This window comes from Ascaphus truei, chromosome 9, assembly GCF_040206685.1.
Source record: "Ascaphus truei isolate aAscTru1 chromosome 9, aAscTru1.hap1, whole genome shotgun sequence".
NCBI lineage: Eukaryota > Metazoa > Chordata > Amphibia > Anura > Ascaphidae > Ascaphus > Ascaphus truei.
In genome coordinates, this window is record NC_134491.1 from 43,624,788 (window position 1) to 43,642,096 (window position 17,309).

Sequence of the window (17,309 nt, forward strand, 5' to 3'; positions counted from 1 at the left end):
TTATGGCTGAAGTTCAAATTCACCAATATGAACATTTAAGTTATACCAATGTTGAAGTGTTCCAGTCATTAAGTTTATAGGTACATCACTGACTAAGCTTAACATGGTAATACCTAGTATTCACCTTTATTCCTCAAACAAAAAGTTCAGTTTACAGCTAGAATGTACCTTTACATTTCTGTATTGTTTTGAGCATGCAAAAATATTTCCATTATGTGCCTTGGCTAAAATATTTTTGATTTACAGGACTCAACAAGATTGATGCAAACATTAGGCGATATTCAGCAGACACCACTGGTAAGAAACGATAAAGCATTCTGTGAAAAATATGGCTATTTCCAGCATAACCTCTGCTGCTGGAAGGGTCACTGAGGCACTGCATCTTTAACCTACCCAGCAGCAACTGGTTTTTACATGTCTAAGCCAGGGCAGATCAAAGCAATGTATTAGTAGATAAGTCGGGTATAATATGAAGGGAAGGCCAACATTACAAATGCAACTAGGAGTATATGGAACTAGCCAAACAATGAAAATAAATCTGTACATGGATGAATAAATTAAAGTTTTACAACAAAAAAATTACGTTAATGGTCTTTTATTGGAAAAAAAGACTAGCATTTACAACTTGGAATGGACATATATTGTAATTTCTTGAACAGCCATGTTGATCATTGTGCTGAAGTCCTATGTAGATATAGGCTACTCTTCCAGCTCCAAGTCTGGTACACAAGATTTAAAAACGAGAGTCCAAAGATGCTCCCTAAGGTGATGGTTTCTCTTAAAAATTGTGTGAACGGTAACAGCCTGACACCCGTTTCACTTTAGTGCAGTGCAAAAAATGTTAAACCCAATATTATAACAGACATGCCATCCAGTTAAGATCAAATTTTGGAGCACACCAAGTACAAAAGAACCATTCAACCTTCAGGGAGTTTCCTCAATTTGCACCCTTCAACCATTTTGCTGCATACCATCCTGAGGTATAAACCAATTTTAAAGTAAACCAGCTATGACAATTTATACTACAAATCGAAACAGAATCCACTGTAGAAGATAGTGGATTTTTTTTTTTTTAAATGTTTAACTTTTTTTTTTAATTTTATTTTTTTTAAATACAAAGGTCTGACTGTGCTCAATTGTCAAGCTGCATGCATGAAAAACTGGCCAGCCCAAACAGTGTAGTAATCATTAGCAAATGGAACCTAAGGAGTCCACTAAGTGCTTCCTTGTTGTTTAAGGTAGTACACATTTATATACTGTAGAACTGATGTTTAAACTGATCTTTTGGGGACAGGACCACCAACCATTACATGCAGATATTTTTTTGTGGCCAGAAGGTATCTCTCGACATTCAGTTTTGCTATACAGAAACAGAATGAGTAAATGAACATTTTTGCAAGAGGTAAGTAAAAGATTCAATTTGATTCTTCTAGGGGGGAAAGGTGGAAGAAGTCTTCATTTTGCAGTCATCATCTGTACGAATTCTGTAAAGAAAACATTTACAATATTAAAGCCGTCAAGCAAAAAGAAAAAAGGTTGTCCTGGTATGCATCCTGCAGCTTTTGAAATGTAATTCTAAATACTTTAACCACTTATTACATGGGCTTGCAACTGATTGCAATGTATCAGGATATCACTGGCCACGGTGGTATTATGCAGTAGTCACATTTTCTGTTTAAATGTGTACCGATCCCTGAAGGTTAGATATTACTTTTTTGTTAATACTTCTACATACAAGTCAAAAAAGCTTGCTGTGTTTATCCCCCTTTAATATGTGCACCAATACAATAATTAGCCAAGTTGCCAATCGATCGGCGAAGATTCACCAAATGGCAGGAGGAGTATTCTGCAGTTAGTGGAACGCATTTGCATATTAATATGACAAAGCTCGTAGGGCTGATCATGTGACCATGCAGTCACTAGATACAACTGGAGCACTGCTAGAGGGCAGGGCTGAAAAAAGGGTAGTGCCAGAGCCTGTTTCAGAAGAGTAAGGGAATGAGACATTGTAAATGTTTGCTATAGAAACAGAAAATGCTTGTTACATTATCACACTAAAAATGTCAGTTAAAAAAAAAATTCCTTTAGCATTTTCTCATAATACAGAACAGATTAAAAAGACCCACACATGATATTGCTTGCTCTGCAGCTTTGAAAGATGACATTTAGTATCAAGAAGTGCTCCTTCATGGCCTGGATAGTGTTGCCCAGGAAAGAAATGACCAAGTATGTAGCACATTTGAACAATCTATTCTGCTGAGCTATTGTGGTCAGGTGACACATGGCATTACAAAGAGCTATTTGTTTCCTGAATTTCTGTGTAGGATCACTTAAAGCAGACCATGCACGCTGCAGTGGTTTGTTTTTTTTTTTTAAATATATATTTAAAATAAATATAGAAGGGGATGTAACTTTGTAAATGATTGGTACAGAAACAAGTGTTCCATTATAATACAGCAAAAAGGTAATTCAGAATTTTTTAACAAGTACAATTATTTTTTCATAGTACAGAACTGATTTATATTAAAAAAACACATGTAGGATATTGCTTGTCTGCAGGCTTAAGGCGTTTAGTCATTCTGAGAAGTTGTCCAGATAGTTGGAGACCGCAGGTGTATGCAAAATAAGAAACATACAAAATATAGTGCAATGTTAAGAACAATATTGTGATATGTGAAATCACAAATCCTGTGATGTGCTCACAAATTCTTTATTCTTTAAAAGCGTGTCCAAATAATATTTGGTAATATGGTATCTTTTGGTTTTTCATCTGTCTTGGAGAAATCTTTTGCCCTAGGGATCTTACCATGTTCCTTGATGAAATAAAAAACCCAACAGTGTGTACTTGTATCAAATCTATAGAGCAATGTAGAAATACTCACATGGTATCAGTGATAAAATCGCATTAAGAACAGTAAATGGAGCTGCGACTGGTCAGGACGTCTCTGCGTTCCCTCAGCTCGGTTCGCGGTTGCTCGTTCTTGTCCCGCACTTCCGGATGTAGTCACCCTGCGGAATCTCGAGCAGGTGTGGCAGCATGTTACACCGACGGATAAGGTGCCACTATGCGTTTCACCGGAACTACTGGCTTCCCCAGGAACCAGTAGTTCTGGTGAAACGCGTATAGTGGCACCTTATCCGTTGGTGTAGCACGCCGCGTTACCTGCACGTGCCCGAGATTCAGCAGGGAGACTACATTCAGAAGGGCAGGACGAGAACAAGCAACCGCGAGCCGAGCAGAGGGAACGCAGAGACATCCTGACCAGTCGCAGCTAAATTTACTGTTAATGTGATTTTATCACTGATACCATGTGAGTGTATCTTAACATATTGCACTATATTTTGTATGTTTATTATTTTGCATACACCTGTGCTCCCCAACTATCTGGTCAACTATTCATGTGGGATTGAGGAAAAACAATCCATCAAGGGTTTGAGCTGCGAAGTATCTTTTTGATTATATATCACTGTATTTTCATTTTTCACTGTCCATTTTTGGATTTATATTCTCTTTAAAACTATCGCAGGATATTTTTCTTAGAAGAAAGCATTTGATTTAAGCGCTTGTTTGGGTAACACTTGTTTACACATTCTCGGAGTAACAAGATCGCACATTTTTTTCTTTTTTTTTTAAAGACAATTGAAGAGGTTAGACCAGTTTTTATAGGACGTTTGCAGCAAAGACCAAACTATTTTACCTTCATAGTTGACCTGCCCATCTCCATCTATATCTGCTTCCCTGATCATTTCATCTACTTCTTCATCTGTTAGTTTTTCTCCTAGATTTGTCATTACATGGCGAAGTTCTGCTGCACTTATGTAACCATTACCATCCTATAGAAGGGGGAAAAAAAAACCTTCATGCATATTCACAAGTGACATCAGCTACCTGTTGCAACATATACAATTTTATCAGCTGCTGCGAGTCAAGAAGAGTGCAATGATTGTTTTAGTTAAAACCTTGTACTCTGGGAACTATTCACTTGCATTAGAACTTGTATTAGTAATCTCTAAATGAGAGAAAAGAGCAATACTCTATATTTGTGGACTACAAACAGCAACAGTATTTGATGTTGGGAGACTGCACTGGAGTGATTTGTATTCAAATCGCACAAGCAGATCTCCAAGTCTCCAGGGACAACATTTGCAGATATTCTGGAAAGCACACAAAGTAAACGCTCTGGTCAATTTACCTTGTCAAAAACTCTGAATGCTTCACGGATTTCTTCCTCACTGTCTGTGTCTTTCATTTTTCTTGCCATCATGGTAAGGAATTCAGGAAAGTCAATGGTACCGTTACCTGAAAAATGTCAAACAGAATTTTAATGAAAGACTGTTGAAAAACTAAACATGTACTAACAGGTTTAAGAAATATACATACAATTGGACTAACGGGTCTGCATATAGGTTTATACTTTTGCATCCATTTGTGTTATAAACTCAATTGTGTAAGTGTCTCCATTGTGCTTGGAATACTCATTTTAACAAGAATTCTCAATGTATTCCAATTTACATTAAAGGCTAAAGCACAGATTGCCATTGCCAAGACAATGTACAGACTGCCCACACTAATTTATTTTACATATACATAAATAACCCAAAATGTAGGTAATCTCTTGCTGTAGTATAAGTGCAAAAATCATTCATTGCTAGTACCTTTGAAATTACAAAAGGATTTAAAAATGAATTGCCTTTAAACCTACAAGCAGGCATCGGTAAACCAGATTTGTTTGGTAACCAAGACACATTTAATAATAATAATGCAGACCACATTTCTGTGAACCAGAAATAACGTGTCACTTAATACGTGTATAATTATTCCAACTAAAGATCTATTTGAACAGAATTTACTACAGATTGAATCTTCCTATCTGGACTTCTCTCCAAACTACTTACCATCAGCATCTACTTCATTGATCATATCCTGTAATTCAGCCTCTGTTGGGTTCTGACCAAGTGACCGCATAACTGTTCCAAGTTCTTTTGTTGTGATGGTACCGTCACCATCTTTATCAAATAAGGAGAACGCCTCCTTGAATTCTGTTTAGGAAACAAAAAACATTCTAAAAAGCAGTACTATTTGCTTGGTGAAATTGATTGACCTACAATTCAACTTCGCACCCATACTGAATCAGGCACATTGCTATGCACAGAACAAAATGTATTTATGTACTCCTTGTCTGAATATCTCCTAAAATATGCAAGATCTTATTAGCAAGTATTCTCTAGATGCATTTCTATAGAAATGCCTGCTGTATTCTCTTCCCTGTGTTTGAAGATCTTTGCACTCGCTATTCAATGCTACATTTAGTGCCAAATAACATTTGGAAGGTTTAAAAACCAAGGCAATGAAATTGTCTAAGGCGTTGGCCATGTTTAGCGCTTGCTGACTGAAGCGTGCTGACGCGCGCTCCCGCTCAGCACTGAGCCCCTACAGTCGCAATTAGAGCGGCTTTAGTAGGGGCTCACCTGCGCTTCCGGAAGCGCAGGTCTTAGGGGAATTTAAAATTCCCCCGCTTGCCGGCGCGACAGGCCGGTCACGTGAGCAGTTCGCCCAATGAGGGCGAACCAGCTCCGTGACGTCACTGGCCCGCCCCCGGCCAGTGATGCGCCCGCCCCCTGACAGCACGTGCAGTAAGCAACCGCAAGGCCAGGGAAAGCACCTGCTTTCCCTGCGCCTCAGCGCGCCAGCAGGGAGCATGGTCGAGGCCTTAGGCTCTACCTATAGTGCCATCGATGGCAACACGACGGGTGACGTCACCAGTCGCCACCGGTGAAAGTTCTATTTCGCCGGACAGCGGGTTTCCAGCCATTTGATTGGTTCACACGAGGCGACAGCCCTTGAAAAATCACATTTTGCCGGCTGCCAGTTTTCACAACAGCGCCGTCGCACCATCACAACAGCGCCGTCGCACCATCGCGCTTACTATAAGCACACGCGGCGACAATGCATTTGTTTTCGGGCGACGTTGCGTCGCCGGCACTATAAGCGCGGCCTAAGTTGAACTTGAATATCAAGCAACGTTAAAACATTTAAGCTTTGGGGAGAAGGAAAAAAAAAAGTGATTACCTAGAGTACTCAAAAGAAAAACTGAAATCAGAAACCTTTGTCGCAGATACTCCAGCACTCAACTGCTGACAAACACACTGCTCAAATGGCAGCAACGCTATGTTACTAGACATTCTAGTGCCATATGTGACTACTCATATCCCTGGATTCTTTCCCCAACTTATGAGTGGAAGAAGTCACATAACTGATCAGTTATGTGAATGGCATTAAAGATGGACTTATTAAAGCTGATCAGTTTTATTAATGGCACATTTGCATGCCTTTCAAGGAACTTCTGAAGGGCTCCACGGGTGCCGACTTATGCAATATTGTACCACTAAGGCCTCGTTCAGGGTGTCAGCTGCAGGACTCGGAGGGAGGGCGTGAGGGAGGCAGTGCTGCAATTTGCTGGGCGACATGTGTTTATCCCCCAGCAGACTTTTCAGCATTGGGGAGGGGGCGGGGTTACACACGGCAGGGTAAGTATCCAAGTTGCAGTCATGAAATCATTCTGCCTTGGTCCCTGTGACGCTGCTGCAGCTCCAAAAAACGAAATTTTCGTTTATTGACACTGTAGTCAGCTTCAACTCCTGGCTTCGGAGACAGGGCGGTTGCTACCCTGAAAACCAGTATTCAAATTGAATACTTTGTTTCTCACGGCAGCACGCCCTCCCTCCGAAGCCAGCACCCTGAACGAGGCCTAAATGTTTTTGCACACGGTGATAAAGACTATACTCAAATCACATTAAGCAGGCAGGCACTGGTATTAAAAAAAAAAGCAAGCTCATAGCTTGTAATGAGTGTAAGAAGGCCAAGTACCCTGGAAGAGAAAAATGGTATGTACCACAAACCAAATACCCTGTTAGCTGGAAATAATTTAGCTCATAAATCACATTGAGCAAAAACTTCCCGATGATTACAGAAAGCGGAAGACACTCACCAGCAATCTGTTCTTCAGTCAGTTGGTCAGCCTAAAAAAAAAAAAAAAAAAACACTGTTTTTAGTCAATTGTACTACAGAGATAATGTTTTGAAAACAAGTAAATGCTGAAGCAGTACAGCAATGTCGAGGAAATGATTTTGTTAACCAGATTTAACTTGTCATAATTGGCATCATTCTATCTACATTGGCAGGGGTTCAGCCTAGCAACACTGATTGACTTTCAAATACTTTAGGCATAAATAGGGCTTCTGGTTGTGAATTCTTTAAAATATGTACCTGGAAATAGTTGCTAAAATGGTCTTCAGGTTAAAGGTAACTTCATTAAATCTACCTTCAATAATCCCTACAATACTGAGGTGTTGGAATAAAAAAAAAAGCAGTGTAAAAGAACCAATGAGAGAGCTTCCCTAAATCCCCTACTGTAAATTGACAAAACAGCTTCCCCAATTTAACAGTTGTCAGAATTAATGGAGATATGCAGCTTTCATCACAAGATTATAGAAAGATCTGCTGCAGAGCACACCCACTTCCACTGTCACTGACCACACCATTTCTTACTTAAAAATATTGTCTACATTAGGGCAACTTTCCACATTGCAGTGAAGGCCATAGGACTCATTTCAGCAGACCTTGCAATTTAAGTTAACACAAATAGGACATTGAAAATTATTATTAGATTGAAAATAGTCATACCCCAAACCCCCAGAAGCATGCGGTCCTAAAAAGGAAGCAGTGCAAAACTACAAAGTCACACAAGTGATTTATGGTCCATGATAAAATGTCCAACTACTTATGCAACTCAAAGCTTTCTGTCTATTACATGTGAACTAAAGGGCTGAACTAGATTCAATCCCATAGCTCAATATTTTTGGCACCAACATACTCACGTAATCAATCACCATGCACTTAACACAGGACATTTTACCAATCATGGTTTCAATGCACAAGTATAACGCTTTGTCACCCGCCTGCGTTTACCACCATTATCCCACTTCTTAGACCACAAAAATCTTGAGGGTCTTGTAATTTACATAACCCCAGGCAAATTACAAATAACTCCAAATGCAAAAAAAACATATTTCCCAAGATTTAACACAAATGTGCAAAGTTTCAAGATAAGTTTATTTGCTGCAGAGCAGTAAGATATTTGCAGCCGACTCGAGGATGGTAAACGGTTTGTTTGCCTTTAAACGTATGCTAACTGGCTCTCAAACCATAAGGACTAATCACTATGAAAGTTTTAAACGAACCACCTTAATGCCATATGGCTTTGATACCCACGTGTAGATTAGTACATTCACACCTCTTGCCATGACACAAATGCCAAATAAATTAGCAGGATTACACCACAGAAACAGCTACACAAACTAACCAGGGCACAATTGGGGGAGAAAGATTTGCTTCAAGAGGGGGCAAGAATGGTCAAGTGTCACACTTGATTTACCCTGACAGCGAGTCGCCTGCCTTTACCTTATAAGCAACCTGGACCCCCCTACAATGCGTTCCCGCCTGAGAACAGACTCCAGGTCCCGCAGGAGTGTTGTGATGGCATGAAACGCCCGCAATGCTTCGCTCAGCAACTTGTCACTGCAGCGCCATGATCAATCGGGACTTGCGAATCAAACATTGGTGCGGTCCCTGCCCTAAAAAGCGTACAGGCTAAATATAGAAACCGCATCCCCGGCTAGGCCAGACAATCCCTCCCTCCCCGAGGAAGTGATCTCCGCCGGGAGCTAGCTGTGCGATTTCCTCTGTGCAGGGTGCAGCACTCGGCACACACCAGGGAGCGCGGGGGGGTTGTGAAAGGGAAGACACCTGGCGCGAGGATAGGAGCGCGCGCTGGGAACACCTTGTGCGAGGTGGCGCGCGACCCCGCGGCCCCTCCCACCCGCGCGGCCCCGCGGCGTCCGTTGGGATTTAAAACGCGACAGTGCAAATCTCTAGAACCGTTTAACGTTAGAGGCGCGGGGACCCGCCTGTACCGCCGCCCTTCCCGGCGTGACCCACAGGATGCACGCAGAAATAAATCCGTGTCCCGCAAACAAACTTAATAGGAAAATAATAACATACAAATACCGGCAAAGGTGGGGAGCCGATAAATAAATATATATATCTCAAGCCGCGAACACTCCCACCGGTAGTTACATACAATACACGCGGTATAGCGAGGTGGCGGGTCACCTCACGCCCGGCGGCGGGTAACCGTCGCAATAACCTTATGCCAACCGTACCATATTTTGAGAGCAGACAGTGAACCTGGAGACGGGGCGACCTGTCCCGGGAGCCGCCGACCCTCAGACTCTCCACAGAAAGGGCGCGCAGGACCGGGTCCCCCACTCAACGAGCCCATCGGGTCCCCGCACCGGAGGCAAATCCTGTCCGGAATCCCCCCTCCCCTCTCACACACACACCGGGCAGCACGCGGTAGCTACCTACCATGGCGGAGCGGCGGGTTGGTCAGGCTATAGAGCAGCGTTTGGACGGTAGCGATGCCGGCGCGGTTCCCTCACACCTGCACAGCTCGCGCAGCGCCACAGAGTGCTGGAGGTGCGAGCCCGCGCGCCACCGCTTTATAAGCGCGTATCCCTCCGCCAACGGCCACACAGGGCCCGAGTGGCGGGGACTGCGGCTCTTAACCACGCCCACCAGGCTGCACCTAAACACCGCCCACAGCTAAGCCACGCCCCGTCGCCCTGTCCCTTGCTTTGCTCCTCCCTGGGTGCTAGCAGGCTGGGGGAGGATACTGCATGCCTGTGTTTGCAGCAGAGGGGGGATGCTGCATGTCTGTGGTTGCAGCAGGGGGGGATGCTGCATGTCTGTGGTTGCAGCAAGGGGGATGCTGCATGTCTTTGATTGCAGCAGGGGGGATGCTGCATGTCTGTGGTTGCAGCAGGGGGATGCTGCATGTCTGTGTTTGCAGCAGGGGGGATGCTGCATGTCTGTGTTTGCAGCAGGGGGGGGATGCTGCATGTCTGTGTTTGCAGCAGGGGGGGATGCTGCATGTCTGTGTTTGCAGCTGGGGGGGATGCTGCATGTCTGTGTTTGCAGCAGGGCGGGGGACTGAGCCATGTGTGTAGTGTATCTGCTGCCTGGGGGGCAGAGTGGGGTTTTTATGCATTTATTCCCAGTTGTATTTCCTGCAACAGCTAAAAAAATGACCTATGCTTTGCAATCTGAGGCAGGCACATAGAACAATGACTTGACCTTATGAGGCTAGGACAAGGCAAAAACTCGCCCAATCTAATTGCACACATGTCTGACTACACCCCTGTGGGATGTCTCTTCCTCCACCGCTGCTGCGGGAGGATGACGTTTTCTGTCCAATTTGGTGCAGAGAAAGGCTGCAGAAACTTTGGGGTGTGGGGTGGTGCATCAGTTATGACAAGTTGCAGGGTTCTGTATATAATCCTTTTTCTGACCCACCCTCCCCCCATATGGTGCAGCCATCTGATTTTGTATACTAGGGGTAAATCATTAAGCATGTTCAATGTGCTTCTATTTGCTTTTCCGTAATACTCTTTCCCTGAAACATACTAGGATTTGTAGTGCTTATAAATGCACACTCTCAGGTGTCAGGTTTTGGAAGGAGTGGGGGCATGTCTTTAGTTGAAGACTTCTAGAATTTCATCTGCATGGGTGCAATGTTACACACTATATCTGTCTCATTATGTTTGATCCTATGGTACAGTAGATGCAGTTTATAAATTGGTGTTGGGTTACAGTAATGTAACATGTTTTATTAATAAAGATAAGGCTGAAAGGTTAGATGTAAATGGCATATTGATGCACATTCCAAATAAACAGACAGGGCACTGTGCTATATTTAATTTATTTCATGCATATTGCTTTATGCAGAATAGTCTTGGAAGTTTCACTTGCGCTGTCACTGAATTGATTAAAAAACAGGATATGTTTGCCCATCTAACTGCACTTATCTCTGAGGCACTAAAGGGGTGAGACCAGGAGTGACCAAATCCAGTCCTCAACGGCCACCAACAGGTCAGGTTTTAAGGATATCCCTGCTTCAGCACAGGTGGCTCAGTCTGCGTCAGCACAGGTGGCTCAGTCTTGACTGAGCCACCTGTGCTGATGCAGGGATAGACTTAAAATCTGACCTGTTGGTGGCCCTTGAGGACTGGAGTTGGCCACTCCTGGGTTAGACTATGCATACAAGGGTTGGTTAGATATATTATCTCTGCTATAATAGTGGGAATAATTGTTGAAATAAAATACTTTACATTTGAAAAGCGTTGGAGAGCTCACGGTGAGGATACCTACGTATAAAATATAGCTGGTTAAGATCCGATACTAAATATAGTCAAAATTTGAGCTTGTGTTTCACAGTACACATTACACCTGTACTTAGACCCTAATTATGATCATTAGACTTTGTTCTAAGTTTCTCTTACATGAGCCACGTTATTGTTGAATTCATTGGCTATACTCCCTGCAATTTCAGGAAATCAAGAACTCAAAAACACCCATATTAGAGGAGAAGGGCGGATTTCCTCTAATTACTCCATTTAAAAAATGGCCCATCTACATTAAACATTTGTGACAACATAGCTACAAAATAACTACTGCCAAATGACATGATCTTAAATAATGATACTATGAACCTTTGCAGACAGGTTCATTGTATATTGTATAAACACATATTTTATTTAAGAAGGTAAGTCCACTCAATGGGATGCCAGAAGGAAACCATAAGATATTCTTCACATCTTGGTGTGAGCCTTCACATAGGTATAGCTCCAAGGTAACTAGTCGGAACAGAATACTCTACTTAAAGGTATGAGTTAAAAGGATGGGGCATTACTTGGCCACACGTGCATAGAAAGCATTACCTGAGTCATAATATATGTCAAGATTTTTGCAGAGTTTTAACCTATTTGCTGCCAAAAAGGTTCAAAGCAATGTTTTGTGGGCCCCTCTGGCAGTGAAGTGGTTAAGTGGGCACACTGATTTCACAGAACAAAATGCACCAACAAGCATTAGTTTTTTTCCTTTATCTCTCATAGTATATGGATATATTAAAGCTGTCTTGGCCTGAAGAGACAAATGAGTGAGAGCGGCATTATATGGACCAAAACATGGCATTCTAATAATATGACTGACTCGTAAATGAGGCTCCATTAAAGTCTATGAGGCCATTGATGGCTTGAAAGTGTGAGACTTGACAGGACAGCGTCGCTGACGTATGAGGAATGATCGAGCGCTGCAATAAACAACCTAGTTGTACATTATAATATCTAATTGTTCTTAGGTCAGGGGAAGCCAACTCCAGTCCTCAAGGGCCACCAACAGGCCAGATGTTCAGCATATCCTTGCTTCAGCACAGGTGGCTCAATCAGTGACTCGGTCAAAGACTGCACCACCTTTGCTGAAGCAGGAATATCCTGAAAACCTAACCTGTTGGTGACCCGTCTTAGATCTTCTCATATGGCGGGTCAGTCTCTACAGTTCAGCTCTTTGAAATGAAAGCCACAGTTAACATACAATTTTTATAAAATATGTATTTTCTTTTGCCTATGGCTTTATTTTATTTGATCAGAAGTTTTCCCTGCCTATAACATGGAGAAATTATCCAATTACTGTACATGTGTATGGCCCAGCTAGGGAAACAATGTTTCTGTATGGGTGTGTTTATCTGATTAATGGTTCTCTAGCCTCAATTACTGACCAATCAGAATAGGACCAGGCCTAAGGTCCCTGGTTGCTATTGCTAACCTGTATAGCTAAAGGATACATGGAGAGCCAACTGGAATCCTCAGACTGCTAAACATTGACAGAAAACAAATAGACCCCACACACCTGTGTGAAACTCAACATAAGGCTGAGTCCAGGGTTGCAGCAGCCGTGTGAAGGCGCGCTGAGGCTGAGGGAAAGCGGGTGCTTTCCCTGGCCTTGGTTAGCGTGCCGTCCGGGGGCGGGCCAGTGACGTCATGGAGCTGGTTCGCCCTCATTGGGAGAACCGCTCACGTGACCGGCCCTGCGCTCCCGTGAGCGCTTGAAACTAAAAATTTGCTAAGACCTACGCTTCCGCATGCTTGCGGAAGCGTGCGCGAGCCCCTGCTAAAGCCGCTCTCATTGCGGCTGCAGGGGCTCACTGGTAAGCGAGAGCGCGCCTCAGCACGGGTCAGCGCCTAAGCACTGACCATGCCCGAGGCCTAAGGCCTCGTCCAGGGTTGCTCGGCACTGAGCCCCTACAGCCACAATTAGAGCGGCTTTAGTAGGGGCTCGCCTACGCTTCCGCAAGCGCGCGGAAGCGTAGGTCTTAGCAGATTTTTACATTTCAGCGCTCGCCAGAGGGCAGGGCCGGTCACGTGAGCGGTTCGGCCAATGAGGGCGAACAAGCTCCGTGACGTCACTGGCCCGCCCCTGACACGCCCCTTGACGGTTCGCTGTCTAAGGCCAGGGAAAGCACCCGCTTTCCCTGAGCCTCAGCGCGCCAGTGGGGAGCTTGGCCGAGGCCTAAGGATAGTTGCCAGTTAACCCCGTAGGTGAAAAAGTGGTTGAAATTAATTATTTTATTTATAAAAATGTTTTACCAGGAAGTAATACATTGAGTTACCTCTCGTTTTCACGCTGTTATAACAATACATGGTTACATTAAATGAACAGAGGTTATACGGTAAATTCACAGACATTTCATGGACAGATAGAGTTGAAAAATTAGGTACAGGGGACAAAAAAAGGGCTGGTGAGTTTCAGATTGAAAAACCTTTAACACAAGCAAACTGCCCTTCGATTGCGCCAAAGGCTGTCCCCGCCTTTGGGGGGACGCAGATGTACACTGAAGGGGTTCAGATTGAATGCAGCTGTGGATTCAAAGTCATTTGTCTTCCTGGCTCATTAACATTCCCTAAATGTGGTGCATGGGTAGGCTTAGGCCTATGGAAAATGCAAATAAAAGGTTTGAGACATTTGGGAAACGACATTTTATTAACCTTATCAGAAAAACCTGAATATAACAGATTAGCAAACCTAAAAATAATCATTTTCAAACTGCCGGTCTTTTAAAGCCAGTAAGTTATCCGTATGTAAAGTCGGAAGGTGAACCTCTCGTGTCCAGCAGGGTCCCCGAAGGACGTGTGTAAGAGTGACAACATACTATATACTGTGTCATATACAGTTGATCCCAGTCCCAAACAGTGACAAAGAGGAATAAAACCAACTCGTATCACTCTTTTTTATCATCTAAAAAAATAGGAACTTCTGGACCAATGTATTGTCCAGCAACATTGATCTAGTCACAGGTTTTACATAGCTGCATATACATTGCTGTTTCATTGTTGTTTTTAACTTGTATTATGATCATGAAGTAAAAAAACATGTGGTTGTAATGCAATAAATAATCACATAAGTATAATTTAGGCTTTGCTCATAATAGTTCATTTGTTATCTTATGCTAGTCTAACTGTTATATTCTATCATTAGTACGTCCTATCCTAACCTATATTCTATATCAACAGGAACGTGTTATGGGTAAGTATCTTATACAGTATATCATCTGTATATATCAGACTAATCCAGGGGTGCTCAACTCCAGTCCTTCCCCCCGACCCCAAACAGGTCAGGTTTTCAGGATATCCCTGCTTCAGCACAGGTGGCTCAGAGGCTCAGTTTTTAACTGCACCACCTGTGCTGAAGCAGGGATATCCTGATAACCTTACATGTTGGGGAGGGGGGGTAGAGGATTGGAGTTGGGCACCCCTGCCCTAAGATAATGATTATTGCTGTATACTCTTTATATAGTTTAGTAATTGTTACTCCAGCAGTGTCCACATGTAACCACAGCCAAAGACTGATCATCATATTGCATGAATGTAGTAGTTATTTAGTATTTGTGTCAGATATGTCGGTGCTCACACAAGCGCTAACCTGTCCTTGTAACAGTGCTTAATTACAATACAAGGCCGGTTTCTGTGCCAGTGGCAGTAATCCCTATAAGGGCCCTCCCATGGTGGGGTAATTCCTATAAGGGTCCTCCCATGGTGGGATAATTCCTATAAGGGGCCTCCCATGGTGGGGTAATTCCTATAAGGGTCCTCCCATGGTGGGATAATTCCTATAAGGGGCCTCCCATGGTGGGGTAATTCCTATAAGGGTCCTCCCATGGTGGGATAATTCCTATAAGGGGCCTCCCATGGTGGGGTAATTCCTATAAGGGTCCTCCCATGGTGGGATAATTCCTATAAGGGGCCTCCCATGGTGGGGTAATTCCTATAAGGGCCCTCCCATGGTTGGATAATTCCTATAAGGGGCCTCCCATGGTGGGGTAATTCCTATAAGGGGCCTCCCATGGTGGGGTAATTCCTATAAGGGCCCTCCTATGGTGGGATAATTCCCATAAGGGGCCTCCCATGGTGGGGTAATCCCTATACAGGCTCTCCCATGGGGAGGGGGGGTAAATGCTGTGCATACTGCGGTGCCTGCCTGCATTGCACACAGGGATGCGGGGAGTGTATCTGTTCCCAGCCCGGTAAGTATTGCATTAGTAGCCGCGTGTGCGTGTCACCCCCACCCTCACAAACACATCACTGCGGGGGAAGCACCCCGGCTGCTCCCCCCCTTACATCACTGTGGGGGGGCGCGCACGGGCTGCACCCCCACCCTCACATCACTGCAGGGGACGTGCACCGGCTGCACCCCCACCCTCACATTCCTACGGAGGGCGCACACAGGCTGCTCCCCGCCTCACATCACTGTGGGGGGCGGACACCGGCTGCACCCCCCCCCCCTTCACATCACTGCGGGGGGCGCACACCGGCTGCACCCCCCCCCTCACATCACTGCGGGGGGCGCACCGGCTGCTCCCCCACCCTCACATCACTGCGGGGGGCTCACCGGCTGCTCCCCCCCCTCACATCACTGCGGGGGGCGCACCTGCTGCTCCCCCACCCTCACATCACTGCGGGGGGCGCACCGGCTGCACCCCACCTCACAGCACCGGCTGCTACCCCACACTCACATCACTGCGGGGGGCTCACACCGGCTGCACCCACCTCACATCACTGCAGGGGCACACACCGGCTGATCCCCCACCCTCACATCACTGCGGGGGGCGCGCACCGGCTGCTCCCCCCTCACATCACTGCGGGGGGGCGCGCACCGGCTGCTCCCATCTCACATCACTGCGGGGGGGGCGCGCACCGGCTGCTCCCCCCCTCACATCACTGCAGGGGCACACACCGGCTGCACCCCACCTCACATCACTGCAGGGGGCACACACCGGCTGCACCCCACCTCACATCACTGCAGGGGGCACACACCGGCTGCACCCCCCCCCTCACATCACTGCGGGGGGCACACACCGGCTGCACCCCCCCCCTCACATCACTGCGGGGGGCACACACCGGCTGCACCCCACCTCACAGCACCGGCTGCTCCCCCACACTCACATCACTGCGGGGGGCGCACCGGCTGCTCCCCCCCCTCACATCACTGCGGGGGGCGTACCGGCTGCTCCCCCACCCTCACATCACTGCGGGGGGGGGGGGCGGGGGCGCACCGGCTGATCCCCCACCCTCACATCACTGCGGGGGGCGCGCACCGGCTGCTCCACCCTCACATCACTGCGGGGGGGGCGCGCACCGGCTGCTCCCATCTCACATCACTGCGGGGGGGCGCGCACCGGCTGCTCCCCCCCTCACATCACTGTGGGGGGCACAGACCGGCTGCTCCTCACCCCTCACATGACCGCGGGGGGCGCGCACCGGCTGCTCCCCCCCTCACATCACTGCGGGACTATATTTCCGCGGCGGAGGGTTACACAGCACGGATACGTGTCACACCGCACACCGGTTCGCTGCTTAGTTGGCGCTGTGACGTCTTTGGGCAGCTTTTGTGAGGAGCTCCCTGATTGGCCGTCAGGACCCTGCAATGGTTTACCGGAAGAGTGGAGCGTTGCCATTGGTCGCGCTGTACCTGCAATGCGTCAAGTAGTGATGGTGGCAGCACATCAGCCAGTGTGCATGGCTATCTCTGCATGGCTATCTGCGGGGGGTGGGTACTGGGTGCTACAGTGCAAAGTCTGTCAGCCTGCCATGCACGGGCTTTATTTATTGTCTCTGACCCTTGTCCTGCACACAGGGTGCCAGGTCCCTGCAGTGCTGTCACTGCCTGCCATTAATACGGATTTATATCCCATCTTCTATATGTTCCGTTATTTGCATAAAGGTTATTTACAGTATCTAGCCTGCAATGCCTAATATTACTACAGCTGAGGCACCTTGTGTGGTTAGGTGACCCCCACATTAAGTGTGTGTGTGTGTGTGTGTGTGTGTGTGTGTGTGTGTGTGTGTGTGTGTGTGTG

The 17,309-nt window shown here is 45.8% G+C and overlaps 1 protein-coding gene across 3 annotated transcripts; it reads right to left on the bottom strand.

Moving 5' to 3' along the window:
• Positions 1–579: 579 nt before the first annotated feature.
• CALM1 (calmodulin 1) lies at positions 580–9,586 on the bottom strand. 3 transcript variants are annotated; one of them, XM_075614556.1, is made up of 6 exons: positions 9,428–9,586; positions 6,990–7,020; positions 4,897–5,040; positions 4,194–4,300; positions 3,699–3,834; positions 580–1,484 (listed from the first exon to the last, which is right to left on the bottom strand). In XM_075614556.1, exons 1-6 carry the CDS (start codon positions 9,428–9,430, stop codon positions 1,456–1,458), a joined length of 450 nt encoding a protein of 149 aa, XP_075470671.1. In that variant the 5' UTR covers positions 9,431–9,586; the 3' UTR covers positions 580–1,455. The 3 variants fall into 3 exon arrangements, with proteins under 3 accessions (XP_075470671.1, XP_075470672.1, XP_075470673.1); XM_075614557.1 differs by lacking the exon at positions 9,428–9,586 and adding an exon at positions 9,223–9,247; XM_075614558.1 differs by lacking the exon at positions 9,428–9,586 and adding an exon at positions 8,462–8,485.
• Positions 9,587–17,309: the final 7,723 nt, after the last annotated feature.